Source organism: Anser brachyrhynchus (genome assembly GCF_964034855.1).
Source record: "Anser brachyrhynchus genome assembly, chromosome: 1".
Lineage (NCBI taxonomy): Eukaryota > Metazoa > Chordata > Aves > Anseriformes > Anatidae > Anser > Anser brachyrhynchus.
In genome coordinates, this window is record NC_137694.1 from 63,763,055 (window position 1) to 63,781,505 (window position 18,451).

General features: G+C 37.5%; 1 protein-coding gene across 26 annotated transcripts in view; it reads right to left on the bottom strand.

Moving 5' to 3' along the window:
• BICD1 (BICD cargo adaptor 1) overlaps nucleotides 1-18,451 on the bottom strand; it is a 180,482-nt gene that overhangs the window by 81,089 nt on the left and 80,942 nt on the right. For all 26 annotated transcript variants that reach the window (XR_013938714.1, XR_013938715.1, XM_080553301.1 and 23 more), the window contains one exon: nucleotides 4,444-4,656. Coding sequence is in view for 24 of the 26 variants with exons in the window: in XM_080553301.1 (XP_080409427.1) it covers nucleotides 4,444-4,656 (213 nt within the window). In the remaining 2 variants the exon portion in view is untranslated. The remainder of the gene's footprint in view (nucleotides 1-4,443; nucleotides 4,657-18,451) is intronic.

An 18,451-nucleotide genomic window follows, 5' to 3' on the forward strand; every position in this document is an offset into this window, starting at 1 on the left:
TGAGATTGGTGTGGATATTTATTAGATATGTGCTCTCAGTTGAAGTTTTTAGGTTTTATTTCGAATTGACAAAAATGAGAGAAAATCTTAATTCTTCTGACTCTTCAAACTGAGAAAATATCATTTCTAAAAAGAAAGTAGTCAAATAGGATTTTTTGAAGGTGTATTTAGTATAAAATACCTTTTATATTTTGCATTACTCATGTATTTTTCACAAAGCTGTATTTCTAAAATGGCTACAGCTAGGAGTGAAACTTAGCTAGCAGTGAAACTAGCACCCAGCACAAGTGCTCACACTTTGCATCATGCACAGGTTCCCCTCACAAGGAGTCCAAGCCATCACTCCCATACCTTTCCTGATTAGCATGAAGTACAAAATCTTGGTACCACTAAAATGAATACAAATTTATCTATTGATTTCAATGGTATGGGGGGCTATGCAATTTGTTTTCTGACTTTTTTCCACCTATTTTCAGTACATAATCCCTCACCAATTTGTTTTTCCTCCCTATCCACTTCCCACTGCTCTCCTCCCTGGTTTTGCCCTCCAGAAGCTCAGATGTGTGTTGTTGCCATGGCTCATTAACATTGCCATCCCATAAACCTCCCTGCTTGTCTGTTATCTCCTGGACTGCAGGTAACCAGGTGCTGGTTTCTTTCTGCAAGCTGCAATGTTATTTAGTAGCACAGACTACGAAGTTTAACCTTTTGCTTCCCCACATTTGTATGCTATTCCTCCTCTTTTTCACTATTTCTATTCCATATATGCATGAGTGCTGGGAAGAGCTTACCAATACCTGCCAATAAGCAGCTTCTTCAGGCACAAAAGCGTTCATCCACCCACATTGCACAGCTCCTAATCCTAGTCGCGTAACACCTACAAAACTGAAACTGTGCTATCTTTCATATCCATCTTCTACCACTTCCTTTCTTCACCTCATGAGGTTTCCCCTGCAGTTGCCACTGGTTTTGGGGCAGACACCCAGCTCCAAGGCATTCAGCTTCCTTACAGAGGAGAAACAGGATCTCATCACAAGAACTTTCTGCTTCAGCTTCTGAGCTGGATCATCTGTACTAGCATAACCACCTCTGTCAGTAGGTTATCAGCTTCTCAGGGTAGTGATTTCATCTTTGTTATCCATCAAATAAAGTCTGCTTACGGTTACCATAAGGAAAGATTTTTTAGTGGCACAGACGGAAGAACCAGTCCCTCATCTCCTGACTGCAAATAAAAAGTGTTTTTAAATAAGAAAAAGCAATCACTGGAAAATTAGAAAATGATGAAAGACTGTATATTTAAAATATGTTTTTAAAAGTTTTTTTTTTCCTTTAACATTCATTAAAGGCAGTCAGTTCATACACAGTTAGAAAATGTTAAGTGAGCTAATGACCATGCTGGTATCTCCAATGCAGAGAGGCCATCTCCATAGACTTTGTGATTCATAAAAACCACAAAATCTAGTCTCTGAGAACTAAAAATGATCTCTCTGGCATCAGTTTTAACATCAACATATTTTCTTGTTCAAATTACAGACGTTTTAACAATCACCAAATGACATTGTGTCCCATGTCTGAGATCTTGGTGGGAGAAGAAGAAAAAAAAATCTTAGTTTCCGTTATTTTACTTACTTAGATGATGATGATATTTCTATCCAAAACTGTAGGAATTTTTATTACATCATAATTAACAATGCTGGTGTTTTAATCTTTTGATCATTTTAACATGGATCTAAAAAAACATCCGGGTACAGAAATTCTTGGTTCATCCTTCACCATCAGGGTGAAACAGACACTTAATTTCTTCCAAACCAAGTGTTTTTTCTAGTGATGAGGATTGAAAATGGTTTGTTTGCCTTCCTAGACTGAGATGCATTATCTCCAGAGACCTGAGCCTGATACAGCAAGAGAGATCCAGGTCAAGCCACCCTGCAGACATCAGCTGTGACTATATGGCACACTCTTGCAAAAAGGCATGAATTTTTAAACTCTGGGGATATGGAATTCCCAAGATTCTTAAAAGTCATCAGCATTCATGCGAGTGCATTCTGGTGGTTCAGAAAACACTCACATGCTTTCACATGACTATGGATTTCTGTGCAGATTCAGAAAGCTGAACTTTTTCAGAAGAGAACTCCCAGAGAATGGAAGAGCACTGACTGTGTTATTTAGGGACGTGGGACCAGAAACAGGAGGCTGATTTTTTGAAGACCAAGGAATCAGTCTTCAGTATCATAAGGAACCCAGAACACAGCTAAAATACCATAAATTTATGTTACTTATGTATAAACGTTATTTCTACCTATATGAGAAACATGCAGCTTTTTGTTGTTGTTGTTTGTTTATATTTAAGTCTAAAGGTAAAAGGAATGATTATTTTTGGTTTTAGTTTGCAAGATGCTTTAAATTTAAGAACACTTATAAATCATGTCATATGGGGTTGGGACTGGGGTGGGGGGAACAGGGCACAATCAAGTAACTTAAGTCCAGAATTTAACACACTCAGCGGAGCTGCTCACATAAAGACCATCCTTTCTTCCTTTTTTTTTTCTCTAACTAGATTGTCAAATATACTGGTTAAAGAGACAAATGACTTTCTTATTGTAGCTGTCAACCTGTGGCAGCTCTTCTAATGACTGCTTTTACACCAAAACGTACCAGATGTTTCATTAAAGAAATGTTGTTGTTGCTTTTTTCCTATCTTAGTGTTATCAAGATTTGGATTAAGCTAAGTCTGCCTTTTCCTATTAGCAGTACTCAGAACCAGAGACACATTTCATAAACACAACAGAAGGGCAACTCATTTCTGAAGCCACTTGGATGTTACTGCCTTAGGATTTATAAGATTGGACCAAGGTATACTGAGCTGGGAACAAGGATGAGATCTCTTTGAGCACAAGGTGAAATATCAATGTAATTCAGTGTGACAAGGTCGCTAACAGCCTAGGGTAAGTGTCAATCACCCTCTATCTCTTGTATTCAAGCAATTAATTGTAGTAGTGTCTGGTGTAAGCTTGGTAAGTGAAGGCACTAATCCCATTTATTGAAATACATTGACTGTTTTTCCATGAAATAAAAAGTTCAGCATTAGACTTTGTCTTTGTGGTCCAATATCATCTTATAAATAAATGGTTTATGAGCCTGATTTTTATACAAGTAAATTCCTTCCTCAGACTGTAATTAACTATTATGGCTTGTTCTGTTTAGCATCTAAACAGGAAATAACTGCAGCTGGGCTCACACTGAGAGTTGTTATTATCTCAGAAGAGATGAGGACAATCAATATTCTGGGGAGGACAGGTACTGAAACTGCCTCCTGAATAACTTACAGGTCAATAATCATGACAGAAAATGGAAGGGAGTTTTGCATTTGAAGGAATCCCAAGGAGACCCCTGAGGAAGGAATTGAGTACACAGACGAATCTGTATCCTCTGACTTGGTTGTTTGTCTGACTGAATCCAGGTCACAAGGACCCTGTTCTCCTGCAAGCATTTGGGTAACCAAATGATTCGGTAGGTGTGTCAGTAACTGGCTGACTATGTAGCACACAGTAGGAGAAGCTGTTAGCATATGACTTCAGGATAAGTAGATATAAACTTGATTTTATTTTTTGTTAACCACTGTGACCACAATTATAATCACATATTTCATTTGAATACTGAAAATACTTGAAACATTCAGGTAAATATACCTGAAAGAGGTATACTTGCCTTTTACTGAAACCCGACTTGTACTACAGGCAAGTTCAGTGCAACCATTAAATAAGAACGTTTGTTCCTTTTGTGGGCGATAATCTTTAAACCCAGAGTAAACGTCTCAGTCCTAGGGGTTTCTCTAGGTTAAGAGGATGCCATTCCACTCAGCTACAGAAAATGTAATCGATAAAAAAGACAAATTATTAAATATTAATATTTTTTTTGAAATTAGCCAAAAACCACTGTTTCCCACGTGGACAATGATGACATTCGACTTCCTTAATGTTGCCTATTTTCTGAACATGAGTGTGCATTTTGATTTTTACTGTACAGTACAAGAAAACTGTTGAAAGCTTAATCTAATCCCAGCAAAACCAAAATACCTGTGTAATGACGTGGGTGGTGAGAAAAAGAGTTGTGTAAATATTGGAAATTTTCAAAAAATAAGAAGCATTTATGTAAAACAAACCTTCATGTAGGTGCTGTAAAATGCAATGCAAAGTCCTAAGAGTACTTTGAAAAATTATAGCTTCCTAAAGCAGGTTTTAATATATTTGTAGTTTTGTTGTTGTTGTTTTAAAATAATTAATTTTTTTCCCTCCCCTTTCTAAACCACAGCCCCTCACACTGGCAGGTATGTGGGATAATCAAAGACTGATAGGTGTTTTCACATGCTGTAGCATTTTCATCATTCAGTGTCATGTCATCCATGAAAAATTGCTCCTTTGCTCCCTTCACACAGCCATTTACCTCTTTCAAGTCTTGGACAACAGCAGTGAGTCTCTCATTCTCTGCCTGAACGTTGGTAACCACCGCCCTGCTCTGCTTCAGCTCGTTCTGCATCTCCAAAATCTTCCCCAGGTAATAAGCTTCTTTTGACGCAGACTCCTGGAGAAGAGTCTCTTCACGTGTTTCCCCATCTTCAGCCACTTTACGATGAATTGAGAAGGACTGTCCAAATGCCTGCAAGAGGAAAACAGTGCACACTATTAAACTACTGAAGCCCTAAAAAAAAAAAAAAAAAGTTATCAACAATAATGAGCACCTGCATAGCCAGAGGGAATGAAATAGATTGGTGTCCCATTCTCTGACCTAATAAATACCGCCTTAGCAGCTTCCTAGCAGCTGAGGGCCACCATCTCATTTAGCTGAAAGGAAGCATCTTGAAGCTGTTCTCATTTGCAGTATGGATTTATGGCCCCTATCCAGGCAGTCTCCACTGAGATCAAGATGGTGCAGTGCTAACTAACTCTTAATTATTGCCTGTATTTTATCTCTCCTGAATGAGGCCAACTGGTAATTGTCAATACCTTTCTTCTCTCACACTGCAAAATAAATGTGTTTTCTTTCAGAGAGCATAAACAGCTCAAAACCTTTCTCAATTGTTTTCCATTTTCAGTGTTCTTTTCTGAGGAAAGCTGATCTTACGGTATAGAAAAATGGCTTCCTACAACTTGAAAGATAAATGAGCTGAGTACCAAGCAGAGGTCACCTATGCCATGGGTAAGGTAAATATGGAGTCTGACTGCCACTTCTCTTCATTTATTCTGAAGTACTTTCTGCTTCAGCTAAAACAAAACAATATTTAAGTATTCAAGACATTTCTAAATAAATAGGCACTTTTCAGTGATTCTCTTGCTGTTCTTGTTACTGGCTAAGGGTGAGCAGTTTAATAACGTAATATTTTTCAGTGACAATATCTGAAGGGATGTTATTTGCATCAGCTCTGACACAACTTTGAAGAAAGCAAAGTACAAGCCATGATATCAGAACTGAAGGATATAACATTTAACTATGAAAGACGGGAAAAACATGCAAAATATAGTTTAAAAGTGTAATATAGAAAAATAACATAAATAAAACCTAAATATTAACAATAAAATAATACTTAAAATAAAACAAAAACCCATTTTGTTTGTATTATCTTTAAAAACAGAACATTTGATGAAAACCGCACCGCCTAACTCTGGTGGAAATTTCCAAAACGAAAACCAGGCACCTAATGTCATGAATATTTAGCCTAACATAGGCAAAAGCTCTCTCACATATCTTAATTCAAAGAAAGTGTATTTGCACTGAAAAACCATATGTTGTTTTGTTTTGTGTTGTGTTTTTTTTTCAGTGTTAGAGAGGTAAGCCATTGTAATAACTGGTTGTACAGAGGGAAATTCTCCATGAAAGCCTAATTTCTGCCCAGACCGATGAAACCACATAGCATAGTATATATTTGCACCTGCTGTAACCAGTGACCTCTTTTGCTTTCCCATTATTAAGAACTCCTCACCAAATAGGAATCATTGTTTTACTGTTGTTATTTATTGCCTTTCAGAACACGTTCTAAGTTTTACTGGCTCTGCAGCAGCCCCTTAGAAACTTCAAAGCAAAACCCTGTATAAAAACTTTGCAGCTTGTAGGTCTACTTTACTTAGAGAATCTTGTGAACTCAGCATTAAAGGATTCTAAAAATATTCAATAATGTATTAACCCAGCTGTCTTCTCTAAAGACTGCAAGTTACTGAAATAGCAAGCATCAGCAATTTGCTGAATAGGATTTTCCCAATAACAAGAAATTCAATTTAATGAGACTGTTGAACACTGATTCAGTCACAGTCTGTGAATAAGACAACTTTCAGAAACACTGCTAATAAATTTTATCTTACAATGCATACTTATATTCAATGGCTCACTACTCCTAATTTGAGACCTAAACAGAAAGCTCCAGTCTAACAGATTCCCTACAGGACAAATGTGAAGGCCATGTACCCAGGGGGGAAAAAAATAAAAATAAAAAAATCAAAGCACAGCAGGACAGCAGGTAGGACAGACAGGGTTCATGAAGAAAGGTAATCTGGAGCCCTTTCTACCAGAGGACTACCAGAGCACTACGGATGAAAATCAGTACACAGCAATGAAGGCTTTCCAGGTACATATTGTATTTTCCTCAGATGTAATGAGGGTACACTTTAGCACATGTGATGTCTGAGAATGGCCATGAATACAGATTTTGGGGAGGATGGTTGGTTGCATAGGCCTCAGAAACTCTCCTTGTCTTTATTTTGGGCCATGCTCCATTTTGGTTTTGAAAAATAAATAAATAATCTTCTGTTCTATTTATTAAAACTGTTCTGGGGCACCAATAGAATTTAAGACGGCAGAAGATTTATCTAAAAAACCATTTTAATTTATACATGAAAATTGAAACATTTCTGTGGCGTGTCTATAAAAGCACTGTTGACATTTTCCAAATGCAACCATTTATATTGGAACCATTGCAACAGCATATAGAGCTTCAGCAAAATAGAAACACCAGTAATTAACCAGGTATTTTTTCTCCATTGCAGTTTTCCTGTAATCTGATGAATAAATCTTTATTTCTAAAAGGGGGACAGGACAAATGACTGCCAAAAACATCTGATCTTCTCAGTAGATTAGTGAAGTCACAGTATTTTGTTTGCACTGCATCAAACCTCCATTTGTTCTTTTACTTAAGGTAAATCATTTAATCGCATCAGCTATTTCACAAAACATTTTAAGAGTGACTATAAATTGTTTTGGACTTCTGAGCTGATCTTCAATGCTGCAATGTGTTATGTTAGCTATACATTTGCTCTTACACAGCATAACCTCACCCCATTGACTGAATCTTCACCTCTGACAGACATGAACAACATATATGAAGGAAAAGTACGAATATAATACATATACAGTGCATAAAAGCGTAACTGAATTTTCAAAATTTTAAATGCAATTTTTGTTAGTGTAACAAAGTTACTGTGTACTTAATAATAATTTGTACTTATAACTATAGGAAATGTGAGAGAAAAATCATTAAAACATTTTTCCCTATGAAAGCAAATCTGAACTTTACTGTATATTATACCAGCCTCTTTATTTCTAAAACTGCTATCAATGTGTTAAAGATCTGGAGAAAGAAAGAAAGCACAATTATTTTTCCATATCAATGAAAATTATGCAAATCCATGCAGCATGGAGAACACAAGACGACTTTTAATTAAAATGCAAGCCAAAGGTCCTGCTTTTGTTTTTCATGGTCTATATAGAATGACAAAAATTTTAAACTTTCTAGACATACCCACTTAAGGACTTCCACAAGATTCCTCACTTTTACGTTAAGGCATACAGCACTATTTTTCATCTGGTAGCCAAAAGCAGTGCCAGGCTCTTACATGATCCCACTGAATTAGAAAAAGTCAAGAAACACTAGAGTTCCCTAAGCTAACAGTACCCAACTAACTCACTTGTATTGTTTCTGTGATGGTTTTTGGATTAATGCTGCATTGTACCACACAAACACATTAACGGCTACAGTTATTGTTAGTATGGTGCTGTCTTGCTTGGTGTGATTACTCATGAAAGCCACTTAGAAACCATTACTAGTCCTTTGCTAGCTCTTAGTTTCATCAATCACACGGCAGAAAGTTTCTGACAAAGCACATCATCTTCCAGATTCAAATCAGGACATAGACAAGTCTGTATACATCCATGCAAAAACCCTTCGTAGCTTCTGTTCCCTGGAGAACCTTCTTCCCAGCATAAGTACAATAGCTGAAATCAGCTACAAAGGCTGAGGCACACAATGTTTTAACACAAAGACTGTTCTAACAGAGAATTTCACATTATATTACTCCCATCACATCTCTCAAGCCTTTGCTTGAAAGGATGCTGTTGACTGAGTTAGAAGATTTATTTATTTTAAGTTGGTGATAAAAGATGAATCACAAGATGCCATTCATTAAATATTGTGTGTATATATATATGTATATGCATAAATATATACGTACACACTGAGACCTGAGAATTGTATTACATAATTGTATTACACGTGCATAAAGTATTATGACTTCTTAAGGGATGTTTTAAAATCTGAGCTTATATATAAAAATAAAATTAAAGCAATGAATAACATTTGAGTGCGTGAGAAAGGATGGTGGCAGCAGACACGCACAGGAAAGAAGTCAGTCCGATCACTGAGACAGGTATGAGGAAAAAGTCATTTGTCATTGAACTCAAGATAGTCCCAAATAGAAATTCCAGTGCCCCAGAAGCAAACTACCATGAAAGAAATAATGCAGTGAATAAAACAGGCATAAACTTATAAAAATGCAATAGAAAAATACAACTGATCCAAACAACGTATGTGAGAATATTTATGTCACGTATAAACAGCAATAAAAAACCTAGTGTATAGTTAATGATGTGAAATGATCCCTGTACAATGAAATTTAGATGTAGCACTTATAAAAGAAGGGGGAAGAGAAGCTACAAGTTCAGTTTAGGTGTAGAAAGCAGCATATATGCAAAAGATCAGCTAAAAACAGAAGTAGGTAATGAATGAAGCTATTTCTGAGTTTGTTTTAATTTTACTAGCCACCTCCTGGGGCAAGAGATCTGCACAGAAACTTGCTCTTCTAGTATATGATGATTAACGAGCAATAAAACATGACTTGACTGCTATCAGGATGATCAGGCAGCCTATCTTTACGGCTTTGACACTTAATGTAGTTTCTCTGATGTATAATGCAACAGCATTGAACTTGTTCAAATGATTACCTGTTTCAGCTGCTAACTTGCTGCAAAGTGGAATGCATTACATATCAGTTACCTCCACATTCCTAATACAACAGCAGGGGAAAAGAAGGTTGGGATTATCCAAAATGGTAGTGTACTTCCAAGGCAAACTTAGTATGACACCACAGATGGAAATCTGTACTAGAGAAGCCTCACTGGGGTACTGTAGGAGGACAGCTCTTTTGTGGCACAACTTGCATGCTCACTTATTACATAATATTCACTTAATCACTTGCAGTTCTGCATCTGTCTTTCAATATATATATATATTTTTAATTAATCTCACTATATATTTGTGACCTTTCTTCAAAATTCATTTACCAAGCTCAGGATTCTGTGACTTTTTTCTGCTAAGGAGCAATACGTTGTAGACATAGGTCTATGATGAAATCCTTTCTCAGCAAGGCTGAGAAGGGGAGTGAGTGAGCTAAGCAGCTCTAGCCCTTCTTCAAACCCAGTTGGTATGAAACTGGCCCCCCCATAAGATGTGATGTGGTGGCAGCTGCACTGGTGCTCCATTTAGATGCATTCTCTCTTTGTACTTACCTCCACTATTTCACACCCTGTTCATTTGAGCAACCTGATCTTGGTGGCCCTACCTGAGCAGGGGCTTGGACCAGGTGACCTCCAGAGGCCCCTTCCAACCTCAGCCATTCTGTGATTCCATAATCTGAACGCTGCTGAAGTCATCCAGGATGAAGTTTCTTTGCTACTAAATCCAATCCAGCATTCAGCCTTACTAGGAACCTTTCTTTCCATAGGCTTTCCTACAGTCATGTGCTCAGTGCTTGGGTATGATAATTTGTCTGTTTGTTACTCCTTGCTCCCTCATCCTTTGGGTACACAGACTGTCCAGCATTTTAGACAAGGATTGTGTTTTATCCTTGAAGAATACAGCAGGTAACAGTCTAAACCTGACTTGTATGTCTTGACAGCATTGCAATGCAAAGAATAAATAACAATGTCCTTGCAGAAATGACAGATGTGTGGACTGATGGTCATATATGTTTTCTAAGAAAGTGGAAAAGTTTTATGACTCTAAGATTTACTCACAGTTTAAACCTTTATGTAGTTGGCACGACCACCTGCTGTTCATTTAACATAGCTGACACAGATCAGCTATTTGGAATCTAATACAGAAGTGATTAAAATATTCAAATGCAAATAGGCATATTGCAATCAAAACAAAGACATGCATGTTTAGTCAAAAATGGTGTGAGAACAAAGGATTTCATAGGTATTGTGTGGACAGTGCATGAGAGAGAGCCCATACCAGGTTTTATACTTAGAATGCAGGCTGAATCAGCAAGGTCACACAGGCAAGAAAGCTGGAGGAGGAACTTTTGGTTTGTAAGGCAAACTAAAAACAGTTTGTTTTACACCTACTGAAGTATCCCATTCATCTGATTCCTCCTGTGTTCACTAAAGCAGGGTGCTGAACACTCCTACAGACAGGCAGAAGATAGAAAGATGCTGGATCCCAGCAGTAATTTCTCTTTCAAATCCAAACAAGGAATACAAAGGAACTGATCAAAATTCAATCATATCCAAGCAACCATCTAAGCATGAGCCATTTCATAATTTCAATACTCATGAAGATGATCAGTTTTACTCTTTACATCACACAACATGAATAGTCTTTTTTTTTTTTTAAAGTAACAACATACATTTTACTTCATATGCCCCAATTTGGAGAAAAAAAACTATTCAATGTTTTATACACTTCGAAGTAAACTAACAAATTGAGGTTTCCTTATACGTTCTTGTGAGATCGGAAAGCCTTATAAAAAGGGTGAAAATTAAACCTTATAGGACAGTTGTTTCCAATTCATGCTTGGCTAAAGACACTCAATATGACCTTAAGGAAATTGTGCAACTTCCCATTGGAAAATGTAGATGACAGCATCTGATACACAGGGAAAGAGACTGCTATTGTGCACCCATTCATGGCCTGAGACACAATATATTATAGTTATGAGCATAAATGCTACCCAAAGAAGTTATTTTATTACCTCATAAAGAAAAAAAAAAACAAACATTTATTTCCAAATACCAGTATATCTAATCTACTCAATTCAATAATAATAATGTAAGTTTTGGTGCAATGGTAAAGTCGTGTAAGTTAATATCTGCATTAAGTATTTAACTTGCAAATAAGACTTGCATACCAATGTGCTAGAGGTTTTATCTGTCAGAAATACTGAAGAGATCATATACATGGAAAACAAAAGTAATACCCAGACTGTTACAGATGCAGAACTGTAGCAGAAATGTAAACAATTCGTAGTCTTTTCCCTAGGGAAGCTTTGAATAAAAGCATGCACACTGTCGACGTCTTCTGTTTGCTCTCAACAGATGCCTGCAGTGTCTACAGGCCTGTTGAAATTCATGTATCAGTTACTAATCAAAGCCTTCAGAAAGTACTGGGGGAAAATGGCATTTACATTCAACTCGGCTACGTGCGTGGCCATGCTTCTGTAGTCCCAGTGCATCTTGTGTTGATTTCAATCAATATGCCACGGTACGAGGCCTTAGGCAGCCATGCTTTATATAAATATGGAACAAAAATATTCCTAAATGTGGCAGGAACGAGAAGAAAGCACTACCATGAAAATGAACATTCAGTAGTAACCTCCATTGTTCATCATCAACCCAGTCAAAGCAGAGTGAATAAGAATTTCCATTTAATTGCCTTTAACAGCACTCAATATGAGAATTCAAATTCCCTCCAGGCACAGAAAACACAAGAAAAAAGAAGCTTGCAACAAAGAGCACCACTTATCTACAACACAACTAATTAGTTTTATGATGGCAATTTTAAAGCAGCTCTATTCAAAATGAATATGGCCAATAATAAATTTATTTCAATAAACAATACTATTAATGAACCACAAGACAACTTAAAAATTTGCACCAATGTCTATACTGATGCTTTTATGAGTTCACACTATCATCAGATCAACCTCCAGCTATTACAAATTTCCAATTAAAACCAAGAGAAACATCACCAGAATAAATGTGAAAGACTGACAAGAATAGGGTGTTTTCTTGTTGCTTTTTGTTGGTTTGCTTTACAAAAAAAGTGTCTAGCCTCTGAGATAGAACATGCCTTCCATGTAAACTTTACCACCTTGTCGTGTGGCAAAATCCCAAGTTTAACTAAAACTTTGTGGTTTTTACTCTTCTGTCTGCTTTTCTGTTCTTCTAACAATGAGGCTAAGGTAATTGCACTTCCTTGTCCTGCACTTGCTTGAGTACGGCTGCATGCTGAGATCCAGTTCCTTAAGGGCTGCGTGCCTGCCTGTGATCTCTAGTTACTTCAAATGAGCTCCCCATACGTAAATTCATATACCATGGTAAGAGTGTGTTTGTAGTGCATTTTGGAAGTGGCCTAAGCTATGCCACATTGCTAGTGAACAATAAAAACAACCCATGAAGAATACTGACTGCTTTCTACATTGCTGCTGCTACTTCAGCAGTAGCTTTCTGCTGGAGAGAAGTTTCAAGGGTAGTATTTATAGGGAAGGATTATTTCCAGTTGCGAAGTCAGAACAACAGGGACGAAGGAGGAACTCTTTTGTCACATCAAATTAAGACTATCCCAGAGCAGCCTATAACAAAGCAGAGGCAGCGTGCCCTGAATGCATTCTCTGGAAAAGAAAAGAAATGAGAAACAGGGACAGGACTAAGCCCTAGGCAGGTATACACAAACCAGTGAAGCTGTATGAAGCAAAGAAAGAAGTTTGCTTCTTAGAAGAGAATATTCTTTGCACATTAAAAATTATAATAATAATAAGCAATAGAGAAATCCTGTGTCCTAGGCCCCAGTTGGAGTACTGTGTCCAGGCTTGGGGCCCCCAGCACCAGAAGGATGTGGACCTGTTGGAGCGGGTCCAGAAGAGGCCATGAAGATGATCAGAGGGCTGGAGCAACTCTCCCGTGAAGAAAGGTTGAAAGCTAGGGTTGTTCAGCCTAAAGAAAAGGCTCCAGGGGGAACTTACTGCAGCTTTTCAATACTTAAAGGGGGCCTACAAAACAGATGGAGAGCAACTGCTTGCTCAGTCAGATAATGACAGGACAAGGGGGAATGGCTTTAAACTGAAAGGAGAGATTTAGAGTAGAGGTTAAGAGGAAATTCTTCACTCAGGGTGGTGAGGCACTGGTACAGGTTGCCCAGAGAGGTTGTGAATGCCCCCATCACACCATAAAACTTGTTGAAAGTGCTAGTGTTGCAAATAATTAAAAAATAAGGTTTGTTTGTGCTTGAAATCAGCTTTCCTAATGTTGATCTTTCCTGTTTTTATAAGCTCCTTTATATCTAAACAATCTCAAAAGTCAGTCCCTGAGAGAGGAGCTCAGTCTAAGCCAAAGTCATTGTAACCAGGCAAGATTTAGCTCATATCTACAGCAGTAAAGGCAGCAAAAGACGACCTTCCTAACTGCTAAAACATCATTAACAGCTACACCTTTTGTACCTAACTACATTTAATAAGCACAAATACTTCAAGTCTTAATTTGTCTGTTATCACGTATTCATATTGCCTGCAATTCCTTCTGCAAACCAACAGCACAGCAGTTCTGACTACTCCATAGGTGATTAATAAGAATCTCAGCCGACACCTGAATTGTAAATAGTTCCCAGACTTGTTCGCCGACATGGTATAAATACATAGTACTGCCTGGTGATGAAAACCCCCATTTGTGAAATGAATCATCTCCTAGTAAGCAATTAGCAAAGGATAAATTTAAGAAGACAATATGCTTTTGCTTTGTTAGCAGCTTTGTATCAAGGTGACCTATCTTCTAAGCTATGAAATAATTGCATAAGAATATGCAAACTAAGCACCCATGACTTCTCTAATTCTACTGAGAAAATAACCAGAACTTTCATTGGCTTCAATGGATCCCAGTCTTCAGCCCTAGAAATTTCCTTCTGAATGATAAACTCTATTCTGGCTCCTGATTCACTATATTTGCTCATGTGGAAATTACAGGCAGGAATCACAAGCAGTTTAAATAATTAACTTTTAAAAGACACCAAAACCTATCAATCTTGGCTCTTTAAGGTGCAGCCTTACTTTCACAGAAGCTTTCAAACAGCTTCACAAGTATCATCAGAATTTTCCCTTTAGAGAGTCTTCAGTCTCACAACAGCAGTTTTTGTGGAATGGAAAAGTCTGCTTTCTTCCTGTGATGCCCGCCTGCAGGAGCAATGCCTGTGCTTTTGCAGAGCCTGAGATCAGCAGCACAGTCAGGAGAAGACTCCAGTCAGCAAGGGAGCGTTTAACTTGCAAGCTAAATCTGTCACGGCACTGGATGCCAGAGCTTTCCTCTTTTTTTTTCCAGAAAGGAAGCTTTCAAATGTCTCTGAACTTAATAATTGGCAAATTGTACAGATGGCCATTCACATTGTTGCAGCACCAGAATCCTAATATTGATGCCTTCCACAAATGCTTAATGATTTCCTACCCTTTTGAAGAGACTCATAAGTATTAAGATTGGTACAAATGAAGTACAAAAGCAACTATTTGCTGATATGTGCACGTGCTCACATGCACAGCATAAGAAAGAGCAGAACAGGGGTTAAAAAAGAGTTAGCAATTGTTTGCTACAGAGTACCATAAGTGTGATTTCATGCAAATTAAAAAGAACAGACTGACCTAAAGATAAGGTGCCAAGATGAAGAGGACTGAAGCCATAAAATATACAGATAAGGAAAACAAGAAAAGACATTTAGAATTTTTACCTAGCATTTATGAGGAACAAAACAAAATAGCGAGGCATGATACCAAACCCACCATCCACTCCTAGCACATACAGACAAAAGCCAGTCAATAAGAACTCAAAGTACGTTATGAGAACTTACTACCTGGTATCCCCTGACACACAGTACACATAATCCTGACCTGACTACTTGTGCACACATACATGTTTTGATTCTTACAAGTATAGGGTTATTAAAATGAGTGAATGAAATCTGTGACAGAATGAGTGTAAGCAAGCAGAAATCAGGCAACTTACAGATTCTGGAAAATAAGTATCACCTCCCCCTTTCATAACGCCTCCAGAAGCACTAGCAGCTTGCCTAGCTCTGGAGGCAACTTTTTTTTATATAAGTAATCTGTGTACACATAATCAACATGCAGACAATCAGTATACACAATGTATATTCAATTGTAAGTATATTTACAAAGTAAATTGTAAGTACATTTACAAAGTATTGTCATGTCCTTGAAATATTACGTGCACCTGTACAAGGACTATAACTTCACAGATATAAGGAACTGGAGCATATTTATTATCCAATGGACTTTTCAAAGCTAAGTCCACCTTCTGAACTTGGCTGCTTGCAGTGACTGATGAACCTGTATTATGATAAAAGCCCTATAAGAGTGCTAGTGAACAGAAAAGTGGGCAAAACTCGGTGAATGAGAACAGCACAGCATGTTGTGATCCACGGTCAGCACATCCACAGCCAGGGTCCCGTCATCCAGGGTCCCGTCATCAGGAGGGATGTCAGATTGCTACCATGTTACTACTGTCTTTATAATTTCTATCCTTTTTTATTTTTTTTAATAGCATAATGAGCATCGAGTGTTGCGTGCCTTTCCTACTGAGATTAAGAAAGCACCAGCAGCTCCTCAATGCAAAACATGGTTTCAGAGGCAGCTTTGATTTATTGTTAATCTCTCATACTGCTTGAAATCTCCATTATATGAAGAGCATTTCTAATCTACATTTGTAATTTACACTTACTCTACTCGATGAGTCATTATATAACAAAAATACTATCACAGCATGGCATCTGACAGAGATGTCACAGACACATATAGGGATGTTCATTTTCCATTCATCGCTTTATGGACTAAAGAGTCTTTGGAGAGCATCACACAAATCTACATTGGAAAATATCTCAGTTAATCAAAGGATTTGTATCATCAGAAGGAGATAGAACTCTATCAACTCCCACTTTGAGGCAGTTCTTGAGAAGTTTTTTTTCCTTTTTGTTGTGTGTGTGTGTGTGCGTGTGTCCATCCCCCAAAGCAGCATGTTCATTAGGTATCTTAAAACTGAACCTCTGAACTGCAGCACATCTACACATGAATTTGTTGGTAACACACACCGATAGAAAAGGGTACATAGCATAAAACAGTCTCATTGAGCAACACATTTAGTTTACAATGGATTTGTATTTTGTCACAGAGGAGTATCTACAATTGTAACTACCTCTACTGTTGGGAATCTGTAAGCCAGCCTTTTAAACATAGCAGTGACTCCAAATGAAATCTGTACAGATCAAGTCAAACTGCATCACTGAAGTCTCTGCATACCCAAAGAGGGACATCACAGAACAAAAAACACCCATTCTAAAGAGCCCTAGGAAAATGAAGAAATGTATGCTTCTCGATGCAGTTTTGAAAGTCCTGTAGACACAGCTGTGTGTATACTAACGCTGATATACAGTGATGTGCAGTGCCCCACCAATCCAGATATTTAGGAAGACAGAAGAGATCCACGGCAGTCTCTCACTGGCCAGGCAAACCCAGGCTGTTTCTGTAGAAAGCCAGTCAGCTACCTCTGTACTAAGCTTCCCCAGAATACTCCTTTCTGAGCTGACCCATATAGCAGGGTTATAGCAGGGTTTTTCAGTGGCTTAGCTCCTTTTGCACAAAACACTGTCCCAAGACAGTGAATTCAAGCCATAACCAAGAGTTAATCGAGTGTTTCCCTTTACAGGATGAATTACAAATACATTCATATACTACTAACACATCACCAGGAGCTGTGAATCAAAGTATAGTTAGGAAGGAAAAAAAAATCAAGGAAAGGAGAACAAAAATATTTTTATAAAATATCTAGTATTACACTCCCACACTTCTCTACCCTCAATGCAGATTAGAAAAGACTGGTAATATCAGAAGCCAGGGGTTTGCAATTCTATATATACATATAAATATAAATTGATTAGGACAGAATTCATATGAAAAAAGAAACTTAAGTCATCATGACTCTGCTGTTTATTACACAAACAGCACAAAGACACTGTGCTGTGTATTTACACACAGAGACACGTAATCACATACCAGTGCTGATGATTTCAGAATACTCCAGGAAATGGAGATGGATTTTGATTTAAAAGACTGTCCAAACCCCTTAGGCTGCTTTCAAAATAGCAACTCATAGGTTTATTTCAGGGCTATTCAATCCATTTTTGCTAACATGCTCCAAGCAATTTTATGAAGGTCTGTTCAGTAGGAGCAGCATTACAGCTCAGCTGGGCCAGCCACATCCGGCATGCCACCTCGCAGTTCAGAAATACAGGCACATATCTAACCTGCTCCCAAAGAGATCAAGGAATGTTGAAAAAAAAAAAAAAAAAAAAAATCTGAAACATCATCACAGCCATGGCTGCAGTAAGGTTTAATCACATGCTGATTCCTGACTGAATACAAGTGTTATCCTCTCATGACAGGAAGAGCATAAAAGCAACGAAAAACGGAATAAAGGAACAAACAATGTAGTATAACAGAAAATATTCAAACTTTTGGCATTAAAAGTTCTTTGATATATTAGCCGGCATGCTGTAATTTATTACTATAAAATTCATGTAAATGTCATGCACTACTGAAAAGTCCAACACAGATTTATTAAGTATGTTGCAAAACAAAACAGCACAACCAAACAAAAACCACATGAAGAATGTAAAAAGTGCAAAACAATACATGTTTAAAATATTTGACTGCTTGGAAATATAGCAAAAAATTCAGACAGCACTACTGGCATAGCAGTGTATTTATTAGGAGGTTAGTCCCAATGGGTCAAAAGGTTATATGTCTGAGCCACTGAAAGAATTACAGGAGACAGGAAACTATTTCATTAGATCTCAAGATTAACATGTTTCATTGCTGACCCTGGTGATACAGCGTAGAATACAAATAATATTAGCAAGACAGTACACAGCAACTCTTGGTGACAAAAAATAAGTTTATTTGGAAACAAAAACAGAGACTTAGGTTTTAACTTCAGTGAAATATTGCAGAAGAAGGTCTGAGGTTTTGCAAAGGTCACAGTAAGATGATGACATTTTCTACAGAAAAAGAATAATGTCATTTGTTGAAAGTACTGATAAGTCAGGCTTCTCAGGACAAAAAGCACTGAAAATAAGCAC